Source organism: Suillus bovinus, assembly GCF_016758785.1.
Source record: "Suillus bovinus strain UH-Sbo-P2 chromosome Unknown EDB93scaffold_44, whole genome shotgun sequence".
NCBI lineage: Eukaryota > Fungi > Basidiomycota > Agaricomycetes > Boletales > Suillaceae > Suillus > Suillus bovinus.
In genome coordinates this window covers 28,888-42,373 of record NW_024542100.1, presented here as the reverse complement: position 1 = coordinate 42,373, position 13,486 = coordinate 28,888, and the positions used below count along the sequence as shown (strand labels likewise).

At 47.0% G+C, this 13,486-nt stretch overlaps 3 protein-coding genes across 3 annotated transcripts; 2 read left to right on the top strand and 1 right to left on the bottom strand.

Moving 5' to 3' along the window:
* The first annotated feature begins 5,506 nt into the window (after window positions 1–5,506).
* EDB93DRAFT_1157313 (uncharacterized protein) lies at window positions 5,507–6,408 on the top strand. The gene is made up of 3 exons (XM_041449929.1): window positions 5,507–5,715; window positions 5,766–5,822; window positions 5,871–6,408. The coding sequence occupies exons 1-3, from the start codon at window positions 5,511–5,513 to the stop codon at window positions 5,987–5,989; spliced, it is 381 nt and encodes a 126-aa protein (XP_041305822.1). The 5' UTR covers window positions 5,507–5,510; the 3' UTR covers window positions 5,990–6,408.
* A 6-nt stretch (window positions 6,409–6,414) lies between these two features.
* EDB93DRAFT_601216 (uncharacterized protein) lies at window positions 6,415–9,857 on the top strand. The gene is made up of 14 exons (XM_041456829.1): window positions 6,415–6,640; window positions 6,697–6,966; window positions 7,024–7,170; window positions 7,222–7,301; window positions 7,363–7,701; window positions 7,752–8,049; window positions 8,115–8,189; window positions 8,240–8,541; window positions 8,600–8,672; window positions 8,726–8,869; window positions 8,924–9,200; window positions 9,261–9,353; window positions 9,405–9,694; window positions 9,754–9,857. Exons 1-14 carry the CDS (start codon window positions 6,503–6,505, stop codon window positions 9,811–9,813), a joined length of 2,586 nt encoding a protein of 861 aa, XP_041305821.1. The 5' UTR covers window positions 6,415–6,502; the 3' UTR covers window positions 9,814–9,857.
* On the bottom strand, window positions 9,836–12,136 carry EDB93DRAFT_601235 (uncharacterized protein). Its single transcript, XM_041456830.1, has 4 exons — window positions 11,695–12,136; window positions 11,165–11,616; window positions 10,904–11,114; window positions 9,836–10,852 (listed from the first exon to the last, which is right to left on the bottom strand). Exons 1-4 carry the CDS (start codon window positions 11,776–11,778, stop codon window positions 9,902–9,904), a joined length of 1,698 nt encoding a protein of 565 aa, XP_041305820.1. The 5' UTR covers window positions 11,779–12,136; the 3' UTR covers window positions 9,836–9,901.
* Between the last annotated feature and the right edge of the window lie 1,350 nt (window positions 12,137–13,486).

Genomic DNA, 13,486 nt, shown 5'->3' with positions numbered 1-13,486 from the left:
AGTATCATAGACTCAGTATAGTGATTCTGTATTAATGTACCTTCTCACTATAGGTTTGTTGACAGAGATATGTTCATGTGTTTCCATGGCAGGGGAGTTAGTCACAGGTCAACTTGTAATGCAACACAAACATTTTGTGATGGCCATGATCCTCTAGATTGTGTCGCTCCAGGGAACTAACACAGAGTCTGAGCAAGGTGAGGGAGCATCTGAGGAAGACGAAGAAGCATCCAAGGATCAAGTTGAAGCCTCATCCGAGAACAAGGAATCATCTGCAGGTCATCAACTTGAGGCATCTGAGGAATATGAAGATGATGAACCCCTACTGGAGGAAGATGAAGAAGATGGACTGTCCGAGTCTGCTGTTGATAAAGGTATTGTTGATCAGGACGAAGACAAAGTTCTTGAATCAGAGATGGAGGAGTATGGTTATGGTGGACTAGATCAAGAAGAGGAGAACACTGACGAAGAAGCTGACAACGATCAGGATGATAGCAGCAGCGACAATAAAAACAATAACACTGATAATGACCTAGGACCTGAAGATGGAGAAGACGAGAATGAAGAGGAGCTTGAGGGGTATGGAGAGCTTTAATTCATTTGTATACATATTAGTTCACATGACTGGTGTGATACATGCACACCTCCTACCAGACCATACCAGATAAATATAAGGCTGCCAACATCCTTATAAGGGAACACAATACCAGTACATGATTATAAGGCTCGCGCCAGTCTGGTGTTCTATTGCAAGTCTACCACCATTTCATACCTGGCCAATATTAGTCATATGCAATTATGTAAGTGTCGCAAGCTCTCACCTGATCATACATGTTTTGTGCTGTTTTGTTGATGATGACATTGTTCCATACGACCTTTATCGCTTGCTGCTCAAGATAAAATTGAAGATCTCCCAACAGACTTTACAAGTGCCCTTTCAATGCCACAACACCAGCAAGTTCTCAAGGCCTTCTCACAACTCAATCTTATTTCCTGAGGATCACAACAGCCGAAGTTGTTCCAGATTAGATGCCTCATATTGTTACTTTCTGCAAGACACATTGTACTTCAAGCTGCAACAGGCTCTGGAAAAACCCTTGCTATGATTCTCCCTTTACTGCTAGTGCTGCCGTGGTCCAGTCCAGAACCGTGGTTCAAACCTAACCAACAGTCTGGTTCTTGACAGTCCAGTCCACCGCAACACCATCAAACCTAACCAAACTGAAGTATGGTTCTCAGTCTGTGTTGTCTGGGATGGTTCTCCATTGGTTCTGAACCTCATATTGTTAGTATTTTTTTTGGATGTGAAGACAACTTCTGCTGTTTGCCTTACTAATGCTAAATACAGCGAGGTTCAATTACAACTCGGTGATATTTCTTGTTATTGTTCTACAATGACAGAATTCAATGTCTCGGTGAGTTCTTGTCTTTTCTGCTTCACATTGTTTCTCACATAATTCAAGTTCTCAACCCAAACTATAAGCTTGCTTATATCAAAGAACGATGGACTCCTCAGGATGTAACAACTGGAAAGGCCTGCCTCAAGGCTGTGGTAAGTAGTATGACACATAACTTATTTACTTCACTGAGTCTGTATTTAGTTCGACGACTATTATCAGCCTCCAGCATCACAAGGCCAATGTCTCACTCCAGCTGCTGCTTCACAAACTTGAGAGGCCCATTACAGAGACACATGGATGCGTGAGGCAATTGTGGCTCGTCAGAACAACAATGCCAACTATGCTTGCGACCCTCGCAATGAGCTCACTGCATATTTGACATCACCATTGGAAGAAGTCGTAGATATCATTGCGTGGTGGGGGGTATGTCTTTTGTTTGCAGTTTTTGAACTAGTTCTAATTGCTAGTTAGATTCAATCATTGCAGTATCCGACACTTGCTTGCATTGCACATGATTATCTTCCCATCCAGGGGAGCACAGTTCCGTCTGAGCAAGCATTCTCTAGTGGGGGCATCACATCTACCATCTGTCATAATTCACTGGCACCATCCACCTTTTCTGCACTACAACTCCTGAAGGCTGCATACAAGTATGGACATGTTTCAGCGGTTTCAGAAGCATCAAGGGAGGCAGCTGCATTGGCTAAACTGTCAGAGCTCCTTCCAGATGTGTAGAATTTTACTGTACATCTTGTTTTCACAAATATGATCTATGTTTTGGTCCAGTTCACATTCGAACCCTGATAGAACCGGACACAACCATTCTGAACCATTCTCATCAGTTCGGTTCTGTGTTCAACAACATGCCCTGGACCGGACACAGGTTCGGTTTCTGGTTCTTGCTCACCCCTCACTGAACTGGACTAAACCAGACCATGGCAGTGCTATTTACTGCTTTCTCCCAACAAGATAGCCATCACAGTCACCCCTCTGAAATTGCTGCAGATGTATCATTTTATTGTCCTATTAGATAGCTAATACTGTTACTCAATGGGCTATGATGTTTGAGAGGCATACAATACTTTGCTTAAGGTGTGAATGAAGGACTTGTGTTGTCAAAGCTGTACAATTACAACGATTACCTAACCCGGCATGACCGGCATCTGTCAAATTTCAAACTCCTCGCTCGTCACTGCCAAATTTCTCAGAGATCGGCCAGTCTGACTACATCAAATAATTAACAACACGCGTAGTCCAGACTGGTCACGAGTCTGTCAAAATGAATGTTTGCGTCAGTAGCAGTCACTACTACTAGTACTGTGAGTCTGCGTTGTAGGAGTAGCCGACCCGTTCTTTCCATCACTTGACTATTTCGTATAACTCAAGCTGGTAGGTTCAATTCTCATCACGGGTCCGAGTCGTGTTCCGAAGGGCTAATTAGGCTACAAGGCAGGAAGATGGTAGCCTGGTCTCGGTTTTCGAGTATGATCCCGATCGCAATGATGTTTTATCTTGAGGTACGCAATATTATATGCTTTCAAGTTATTGGACCACGTTATGTATAGACATTTTGCATTGCATAGACTATTCTAGCTTCGTCCTTCCACCATTGAACACCAGAATCTAGCCTGCTTCACGGACCCGGCATTAAGGTATTAGTGGATAGTTGCACCCTGCGTGCTCACTGTCTCATGATACTAACCGGTCTCATCGATTTCATCGTCCATCTTAGGCTGGGTCCATACTTGGCTTTATGCACCTGTGCTTGTGCATTTTGTTAGATCCATTCAGCTGACAGATCTTCAATTTGGCTACCAGGCCGCGTGCTTGTAAGTCGTTGCTTCCTCGTCAATGAAAAACATTTTCATGTGCGAGCAGTTGGTAGTTTTATGGTTATCATTGCGATGTTCAACAATATATACCGATCTCATCTGTTCACAGGTTGAATTCACTCATGGTTTTCACCCGCCGTATGACCTTGTGTTTTGACTGCATACCAGAAAATAGCACGTTTGTCACGAATCACAATTGTCGTTTTGTTGGAGCGAGTTCCATCTTTGTATGACCTCCCGATATCAATCATCAACAGCAATGATCACTCGTTTCGACAGCCTCCCGAATTCAAGCTTAGTGGACTACTAGGCACGGTCGATCAATTCCAGATAAATTCAAACTCCCATATTGCTCAGCAGCATGAAGATATCCACAAACAACTTGAAGTATACTGATTAGCTCTGAACTTGATATTGCACCAAGTAGTATGACACCAAAGCGAAAGCAGAAGCATGGCTCACTGTGGCGAAGTGCCGCTCGGGCTTTCGGCTCAACTGCCATTCGGCGTGCAAAGGTACTATAGTATTAAACACTATGCCACGGAAGAACCATCGGGCTGCTCTCCAACATCAATGTGAACCCCATTGACGACTTATACAGGTCGTGTGTTTGCAAATCGGTGTGTTTCCTCGACAATGCAAAACATTCCCGTGTAAATTTGGTTGGCAGTTTTACGTCTGTTCAACAACTTGAATATATACTGATCTCATCTGTTCACAGGTTCCTGATGCCCCCCGCCGTATGACCTGAAGTGTACTGATTTGCTCCGAACTAGATACTGCACCGTCAACCATGATACCAAAACGAAAGCAGAAGCATGACTCACTGGCGATGTGCCGCTCGGGGTTTAGGCTCAAATGCCTTCCGGTGTGCAGACCTTGATACATTCATCCTAAGGCGCGCAGGTGAGTCATGTGTTGGTTGCACAGCAACCTGCTCATACTACTCACGTTATATTCACACCAATAGCCTATACAACACTCATCATCTATCTTGCAGACGTGTCCACTGTTGGAACAATCTGCCAGTGTAGCACTGACAGATATAGATGATGTCAAAGCAACAACAGCAACGAGGAACGATAAATGCATTTTCTGTGCCAAGTGATTTAGAATCTTCCGAAGGAGTTCTTGAATGATATATTCGAGGATGGGGAAATACTGTAGGACGATGACCAGCTTTTATACACTGCAGGGGCATATTCAGTTGATCACGGTCATTGCGTTACAACCGGCTGGCAACACCGACAACTATTTTCTTCCGCAGAACGCTCGCTCTCATTTCCGGTCTCTCATCCTAATCTCTCACCCATGGTATCATCATTCGAACCTGCAGTGACCTTGCCAGCACAACGACAACATTCTCGTCAATACGTTTGACTCACGCTCGGATATCTCACCATGTCTCTCATTCGTTGCTCCTTATACTTACTCCCTTACACACAACTGATGATCCTACAACTGCTGGGCAGATACAATCAGATATCTTTTAGAAATTGACTCTCATTCTCATCCTTCAGATGTGAGTCACGCGAATTTGCTTCCGCGGGATCAACCGTTCCGTGTTTATATATGTTAGAACTGTGGCGAAGTGCCGCTCGGGCTTTCGGCTCAACTAGCATCCAGCGTGCAAAGGTACTATAGTATTAGGATATTGATGCAGCCTGGGCCAGGAAGCCAAAAAATGTAAATTTTGCCCGGGATTTTGGCACTCATTGAAATGTTTTTATTTTTCATGTGTCGAAACGTATAGTAAAAATGCCAGCTTTATCACTAACATTTCGAAACACATCTTGCATGGTGAAAAACTGGCAAACGCCGGTGTGTGATTAGCTGCGAACTAGATATTGCCCCGTCAACCATGATACCAAAGCGAAAGCCTTACTGTGCCGCTCGGGCTTTCGGTTCAATCTTGCGTGCAGAACTTGACTTTTTTTTAGCCTAAAGTCTCTCCATTTTATACCCTGCATATACTTCTCCGCATCATGGGTTCTGGTGGATTTGGCAGAATCGTTATTGCTGTCAGACGGCACAATTTACATAATGTGCTTAAATATGCAGGATATTTGGTTGATTAAGACCATTGCTGCTGGCTTGGTCTCTCATCCTCGATGGAAGAATAATATTCATATTCATGAGCACTGTCAGGATCAATGAATGTACAAAGTGTCTTATAAGTTTACACGGCTATTGATATTAATTTTAGCAGGCGGCACTGGCCGTCGGACTTGTAAAATGTCTAAGAACACCGCGCAGCTCTCACTTGCAAATAGAAACCATGCGTCAATCCGTTGCTCCGAGTCGCATTTCACATGCTGCATCCCTAGCATCGCAGGCCAATAATGCCTCAGTAACGGCACGCTTGCAGGAGAAAAAGAAAGAATTTGAGGCCGTTGCTGCCCTTGAACGTGCTAGCGCTCTTTTCCTCAAACGCATCGAAGGTCTTGCAGATGATTGCGAAGTTATGGCTGACGCTGGTCAAGGTATATTCCTCTCATCCTGATCCTCGTCTATCGTTAATTTTTTCTAACAGTACATGGTCAGGTGCTCGAACAGTGGCCTCTCATGTTCCAAAGTTTGAGTTTGTTCTGTAAGTGAAGTTCTGACCATCCTAGCTTGTGATCTGATTATTCTTCAGTGAACACCCGGGAACAGCACTTGGAAGTCCCCAGTGACGGCGCCGTAACACTCACCGGAGAACGGCTTGTTCGCGTTCCGCTCGACGAGCTCCAAGCTGATGCGTCGAAGCAACCTTGACTGCATAGTACTGCGTCTACTTCGACATACATATTCTTGATGCCATGTCGCATCTCTGTCCCGCCCTTTCCCAGGAAACACCGGGCATTGCTTATCTACATCAGCGACGACTACAATGCAGTCGATAACGACTCTTCCATTCTGCCAATGGACTCCGCACTTCACTTGCTATAAGATGAAACCTTGTGCACGTGTCAGCAAGGGTGGGTACAATACAGTTTCGACTATAGTATCAGCGTATCGAACCTTTATGGCCACCTTGAACCTGCAAAGCGGATCACTGATTACAGAACAGACATACATTATTCTTTGTACAAGTACTTGTAGCACCACTAGCAATTCAAAGTATGCAGCGTTTGGCCTTGCACAAGAGTGTTCGTGTATCATACGTGTCAAAATGAATGTTTGCGGCAGTAGCAGTCATTACTACTAGTACTGTGAGTCTGCGTTGTAGTAGCAGCCGACCCGTTCTTTCCATCACTTGACTATTTCGTATAACTCAAGCTTGGTTTTATGGACTATCTTCGCAGCTTCGGCTCTGCTGCGGTATCGACTCTGGTTCAGAAATCGGGACTTAATCTACCGTTCTCGCTAGGTGCCAAAGTTTACTCCTGCGAGACTTTCTGGACCTTGTACGACGCTACCAAACGGGTAGGTTCAATTCTCATCACGGGTCCGAGTCGTGTCCGGGCTAATCTACAAGGCAGGAAGATGGTAGCCTGGTCTCGGTTTTCGAGTATGATCTAACCCACCCTCTCAACAAGTCCACCATACCCCTCGCCCGCAACTCTCTCCGCAAGCTGCGCACCATACGACATCCAGATGTACTGAGATTTATCGATGTCGTAGAATCCGACTCAGCTATTTGCATCATGACTGAAAGGGTTCGCCCTCTACCTCTCGCGCTATCCCAATCATCCTCCAATGTTGCACGCGAGCGAGAGGACTGGCTGATTTGGGGACTACACCGAATTTCAGTTAGAATTGTTCTTCCCATCTACGTTCAAGCTTTAATTACTAACATTCTGAGTCAGGTAGCTCTTGCTTTTCTCAACGATTCGGCTTCGTCAACCCATGGTAACGTTCGTCCAAATGCCGTCTTCATCACTCCTTCAGGAGAGTGGAAGTTGGGAGGTTTCGAGGTGTTGAGCAATCCAAAAGATGGTCTTTCTGTTATATATGTGCGTCGTTTTCTATTTCTCGTGCGTTTCCCCATAGACATTCTCTTACAGACCATGGGCGGCCTCATGCCAGACGCGATGGCATGCGCACCCCCGGAAGTCAAGAAAGAGGGCTGGTCTGCTCTCAAAGAGTGAGTCTTCAGTTTCTGACACTGATAACATCACGCAGCCGCCGTTCTAATGTATGGACAGCGTACCAGTATCAGCTCCGGACGGATACGCTCTTGGTCTACTTCTACACGCTGTCTTCAATCCCACCCACCCTCCACCACCAACTGCTCAGCCTCCTCATCCACCACCTCAAGTCTCTTCTAGAGGTGCTATACCATTGACCGTCTTTCCCTCCTTCAAAAAGCTCCTTAACCCGAATGCGAAATCACGAATGTCACCTAAAACCCTACTAGACATTGGTATGGCCGAGTCGGACGGAGAAGGACATGGATTTTTCGTACATAACCGACTTGTCAAGGTCTGCGCTGGACTAGACGGATTCACCCTGAGTAGTGAATCTGATAAGGCATCTTTACTACGGTACGTGTGGGTCTTCAAACCCCCATCAACTACTCAATGACTTGGATTAGCACGCTAAAGGAATCAGCATCTTCATTTCCCCCCGAATTCATCTCTTATCGCATTCTCCCATGCCTCGCCTCTGCGCTTGAGTTCGGCGGTGCATCGGCAGCAACCATCGTCCCTCTAGTCCTCCAATTCGGAAAGAACGTCGCACCTGATGACTATAGTTCGATCATCGTTGCACCCCTCGTCAAACTCTTTGCGAGTGCCGACCGTGGCACACGCATTGCGCTTCTCGATAGTCTCCCCGACTTCGCGGAAAAACTGGATAAGAAAACAGTTGTAGATAAGATCTGGCCAAACCTGGTATGAATAATATTCATGTTTCATCCATTCTTGCACAGCAACTCATTTTATCGTCATCCGCGCAGCAAACCGGTTTCACTGATACTGTTGCTGTCATTCGAGAAGCTACTGTCCGCGCTATCGTCCTAATTTCTCCCAAGGTATGTCGACTTTAAAGTGCAACCAATGTCGCTAATGACGATTTGTAAAGCTATCCGACCGTATACTCAACAACGACCTCCTCCGTCACCTCGCCCGCCTCCAATCAGACCCAGAAGCTTCTATCCGCACCAACACGTGTATTCTCATCGGTCGGCTTGGCCCTTCGCTAGGACATAACACCAAACGAAAAGTTCTCGTTCCCGCATTTAGCATGGCGCTGAAGGATTCATTCGTCCACGCTCGTGTGGCAGGTGTTATGGCGTTTATGGCAACTGCGGAGTGTTTCGATATTGACGATGTGGCCGGTAGAGTCGTTCCAGCTGTTGTAGGTGCTACGTTGGATAAAGAAAAGTGAGTTACAGCTCTCGATCTACTGATTTGATGTATGTTGATGGCTGCAAATCTGTAGGTTGGTTCGTGATCAGGCATTCAAGGCTGTCGAGCTTTTCGTCAAGCGTTTAGAGGTTCACGCTTCGACTATGGTAGGTCTATTGTGCATGATCAGTTTGTATTTCCTATATACATTTTTTCACAGCCGGAGACAGCCTTCACAGAAGATGGCGGGGAAGATCTACCTGCGAGGCTCCCAGGTGCATTCACCCAGGCTGGCCTTGTAAACTCAGCAACAGGCGCAGCAGCTGCTCTCACAGGATGGGCTGTATCGTCCCTTGGCAAAAAGGCATGTTTTATTTTATTTATTGAAACTGATAGCTTACGAATATCCACCACTCAGCTTGCCCCTGCTGATATGCAAACAGCGATTTCGAGTCCCATCGACGCATCAACATTGGCACCAAACATCAATGGGCGCGCCAGTCCTCTACCTGTGTCATCTTCTCCCTCCGCAAATACATCAAGGAGCAAAGGCCTACAACTGGGTGGAAATAAAGCCCCGGCTTCCACTCTTGCTGCGCACCTCGCTGAAGAGATCGCCAACGAGGCAGGGCAGGGCAGTAGTCGTTTGTGGAATGAGGATTTGATCGATATTAATGCCGATGAAGGAGATTGGAGTACGTCCTCTGACCTTAATCATATCACCAGATTCGAACTGAGCACATTTTTCTTTGTAGGTGCGTTCGAGAGTGCTCCACCCGCTGCAGAATCAAAGCTCGCGGCAACCAATGGCCTAGGCTTCGGAATATCGCTGCGGTCCAGTTCTCCAAGTATGTATCGTTACCTTCTCCATAATGTTCATATTGATTTATCTGATACAGTTCCTGATGAATGGGGCGCAATGGAATCTTCATCTCGACCTACAGGTCGCTCGCCTATATCACACCCCTCCCAGATCTCACGCACGCTCTCACCACAACCCCGCAGATCAATCGTACCTTCCCCTCTCGCACCAGCATTCTCACCCGCTTCAAGCACCCGATCAACACCAATATCATCCCCTCGACCTCTTCCGAATACTGCTGACAACACACCGCCGACTAGTATGGCTGGGATGTCTAAGGAGGAGAAGGCGGCTGAGATGGCGAGGAGGAAGGAGGAGAGGCGGTTGGTGAGTATTTTTTTCCTGTGTTTGAAGGTGTTGCAGCTTATGCTTGTTGACTTTTGCAGCGGATTGAGAAGCTGAAGGAGCAGAAGAAGAATGCTGCAGCTGCAGCTGGAAAGGTTTGAGTATGATAGCGTTGATGAACACTTGTTTATGTGATGGTGCGATGGCGTACTGAGTGAACTGGGAGAGCTTTATTTGACTACGACACGATCAATGTGAACTGCCTGCATCTGGGATGCGGCACATGTGCAGGCAAGTTCCTTGCACCATACGCACTATCGCCAAGATAGCATTTACCAATAAGCAAAATCTAGGGCACATTTGAGACACATACAGTACATTACAAGAAATCATCCTTCGGAACCTTAAATATTCAATTAGCACTATCACTCTACCCCACGCATCCAAGCCGTCCGATACCTCTACGCCAAGTCCTACTACAGCGAGTACATTCCTTCCTGCTTGACCCCGCTTCCTGTAACAAATTCTACCCAAGTAGCCGTCAAATGCCAGTTTGACATTCCACGTCATTCTCAAAGACGAGGGAAACGATTCCGTCGCTTCAACCTCTTTGATATCGACCCCTGGCCCAACGATACCCGAACAGGGCTTATCTATCCCGCTAGCGTCGATCGTGAATCCGTAGAATTCTGTACCGTCCCTCTCGTTATGAAGCACGCAGATGCCGCGTGCATGTCCATCAAAGGACGTCGTGAACTTCATGGTGTTAGCATAACCTGGAACAGAGAAAAGTTGTTCGGTGCAGAGAGATATGTTCCCTAGTGTCTGCCCTGGCAGAGGAGGGGATAAAATTATCCGGTGAGCAAAGTACTTGGTCAGATTAAGTCTCATGCAATGGGTGAGGAATTTGATCTGGGTTTGCCCTGTGATGGCATTGGTCATAGAATCGCACAGCAGGGAAACGCGTTCGATATCGAGATAGCAATGGCCTTCGTGGGTGAGTTGAAGAGTGGGCGGGGATGCGGGAGTATTTTCCGTCGACGGGAGAGCGAATGCCTGAATGATCGCACGACAGTTTCCTCCCTCGTCGAGCTGACTGACCATAGTGAGAGGGGTGAACATTGCGAGAATGTGGGTTTCGGTGGCAATGAGACGCTTCAAGTATGTCCCTTGCGTGCAAGTTACGGCGAACGTGGGGTCCTATATTTCATGATGAGAGATGCGTACAACGTTCACCTATTTCATACGCACAATGATAGAGCTTGGTGGCGGAAAGCGGTACAGGACGCGGGTGCCAGTATCCACCGCCAAATTCAAAGTACCAGTCAAATGATCGCTCATGCAAAGCAAGCGTTTTCCAGCAGATAGCTGCGACATTCCCATCCCGATCACATCGCCAGGGATCACCATAGAGAATTGCAGCGAAGGACCATCAGAAGAGAAACGGATGGAGAGCAGTTTACTATCGACAAATCATTCAGGGTGTGAATGCGATAATTGGGAGAAACTAACTGTGAGAACGACACGCTTCCACGAGCGCTTTCCATGACGATAGCGTACATGATACATCCTCCATCCGCTGCCTCAGAAGTAGCGCTTTTAAACGACAGTATCTGAGCGCCATCAGCATGATATAGGATGTGGCGCAGTCCGCGCTCCAGATCGTAGCACAGGATGTCGGGGCCGCTAATATACGGGATGACGAGCCATAAGCCAGCCACCACCTCCCAATGGTCTCCTTGCAAGGCCGACCACTCGGGCTCAAACCAAGTTGCCTTAGAAGTTATCGTTAGAGCTTGTTTGTTCCACTTGACGCCGACCTGAGTGCTTTTGACGAGGGTGTTTTCTAAGAATTCGCGAGACTGAGAGTCGAGTGGTCCGAGGGGACGAGGAAGTCTTGCATGCTTATACGCATCATGCCATATAGCCGTGTGGAATGTCAAGTCTCGAAGGTCTTTGCACACCTATATCAATCAATACAGACACATTCAATATGAAGGGATACGATCAGCAAACGACTCGGATGAACAGTAATTTCTCACCAGTCGAAGGCAGATGATTTCGCGTACAGAAAGAAAGCATAGGACACGGTACAGAACATCATGTGGAAGACTTGTCAGCGTCATGGTCGGTCGGTACTCAAAGGTGCGTTACCAGCGCCAAGTTCACGGCATGATGCGTCAGATCACTAGATGGAAGCGAACAAGTGCCTATTCGCTAGTAGAGTACGGCTTTCGTCAACGCGTGTAATGCGTGTGAGCACCACTTGAAGGACCACTGGCATTGCACTGGCAAGTTCGAAATTCAAGCTCAAGCCGCAAGCTGCGGGTCTCGGACTCGGTCCATGATGTTATGCAACTGTATATGCAACTGTTGCAGTCACCTTCAACAGCCCGCGTTGGTTTAAATACTACTATGACCGTAGTTTGACTATCAATGGTCATATCCATAAGTTGTGTCCACATCTTAGCTGAGTTGGCGCAGTTCTCGGCCTCAAGCACTGGTCACTTCCCTACTGCTACAAATCTTTAAGTCGTTCCTTCGACTTCCTTGTGTTTCCTGCAGTTCCCTGGCGCCCATCGAAAGTACGTTTTTCTTTGCTCTTGTTCAAATTTCCTGCATGCAGATAATCATTGCTCAAGCGGATCGCGAAGAAGCGATACTCTCTAGATTTTGGAGGCACGCAGTTCGCAGCTCTTGCTAAGAAGCCGATGGTCTGTTTGAATGGGCACGTCTCGTTTGCAAATCTATCAAAACACCCCCTCCTGGCTTATCTCCAATAGAGTCTTTCGATGCCGTGGTATCCCGCAATCCCGCTCAGGCGGAAAACTTGTTGTATGACATGTATCAGTTCATCTTGACAGAGATCATGCGAATAGACAAATCTCCACATTCTACGTCTCTGCGCAAACAATTAACGAGGTTCCGTTCTGTGATGGGGCAAATCCTTGGCGCATCTGAACCCCTCTCTTTGGAGTCCTTGAATCTTATGCGGCGTCATTTCCCAAACAAAAGCGAACACTACGAAGTGCAAGTTATGGTCGAACATATGGGATCCCTCCTCAGCGGCACCACCGACTCATCCACACCCATCCGACCCCTTCATGCCTCCTTCCGCGATTTCCTCACAGACCGTGAATGCGGCGGAGATTTCTTCAACGACGTGTCGAAGGCAAAACGAGACCTTGCTTTCGCATCTCTTCGAGTGATGGAACATGTTCAATATCTTCGATCTACAATCATCATATCTCTCCAACTCTGAAGATCCCGGTCTGCAAGAACGAGTTAAAAAATGCATCCCCCACATCTATCTTATGCCTGCCGATTCTGGCCTGTCCACGCACAAGTCACTGACTTTGATGCAGACCTCGCCAAAGAAATCAAATCATTCTTCGACCATGAACGACTATTCTTTTGGCTTGAGGTGCTCTGCCTTATCAATGCGCTGAGCGGCGCAGTCCCCGCCCTTCCGCTTATCGCCAAGTGGTTAAAAGTGAGCACATAACTATTGAGCGTCACATAAAATGCTTACCAAGGCGGAATCACAATTACAGGGTCAGACCGGCTACGAGGATACCTCATCCGCTGCGATGGACGTGCAACGATTTATCCAAGTTTTCGGCGGCATGATCTTGCACAGCACACCTCATCTCTATGTATCAGCGCTGCCATTCTCGTCTGTCCACTCGGCGCTATCCAAAACGTTTTCTGCACGGTTTCCCAACTCTCTTCGTGTGGCGTCTGCACGTGATATCAACTGGACGGCTGTTCAGACCGCGATCAATGGGCATACTGATTGGGTTAGACCAGTCTCGTTCTCGCCGGATGGGACTC

What these genes read in the sequence shown, in the direction of transcription:
- EDB93DRAFT_1157313 (XM_041449929.1), top strand. Translation starts at nt 5,511, where the DNA reads ATGCGTCAATCCGTTGCTCCGAGTCGCATTTCACATGCTGCATCCCTA. An exon ending in TATGGCTGACGCTGGTCAAG is followed by an intron (nt 5,716 to 5,765) that starts GTATATTCCTCT and finishes TTTTTCTAACAG; the next exon opens with TACATGGTCAGGTGCTCGAA. An exon ending in CCAAAGTTTGAGTTTGTTCT is followed by an intron (nt 5,823 to 5,870) that starts GTAAGTGAAGTT and finishes ATTATTCTTCAG; the next exon opens with TGAACACCCGGGAACAGCAC.
- EDB93DRAFT_601216 (XM_041456829.1), top strand. Translation starts at nt 6,503, where the DNA reads ATGGACTATCTTCGCAGCTTCGGCTCTGCTGCGGTATCGACTCTGGTT. An exon ending in TATCGTCCCTTGGCAAAAAG is followed by an intron (nt 8,870 to 8,923) that starts GCATGTTTTATT and finishes TCCACCACTCAG; the next exon opens with CTTGCCCCTGCTGATATGCA. An exon ending in TGCCGATGAAGGAGATTGGA is followed by an intron (nt 9,201 to 9,260) that starts GTACGTCCTCTG and finishes TTTTCTTTGTAG; the next exon opens with GTGCGTTCGAGAGTGCTCCA.
- EDB93DRAFT_601235 (XM_041456830.1), bottom strand. Translation starts at nt 11,778, where the DNA reads ATGACGCTGACAAGTCTTCCACATGATGTTCTGTACCGTGTCCTATGC. An exon ending in AAATCATCTGCCTTCGACTG is followed by an intron (nt 11,617 to 11,694) that starts GTGAGAAATTAC and finishes TGATTGATATAG; the next exon opens with GTGTGCAAAGACCTTCGAGA. An exon ending in GGAAGCGTGTCGTTCTCACA is followed by an intron (nt 11,115 to 11,164) that starts GTTAGTTTCTCC and finishes ATTTGTCGATAG; the next exon opens with TAAACTGCTCTCCATCCGTT.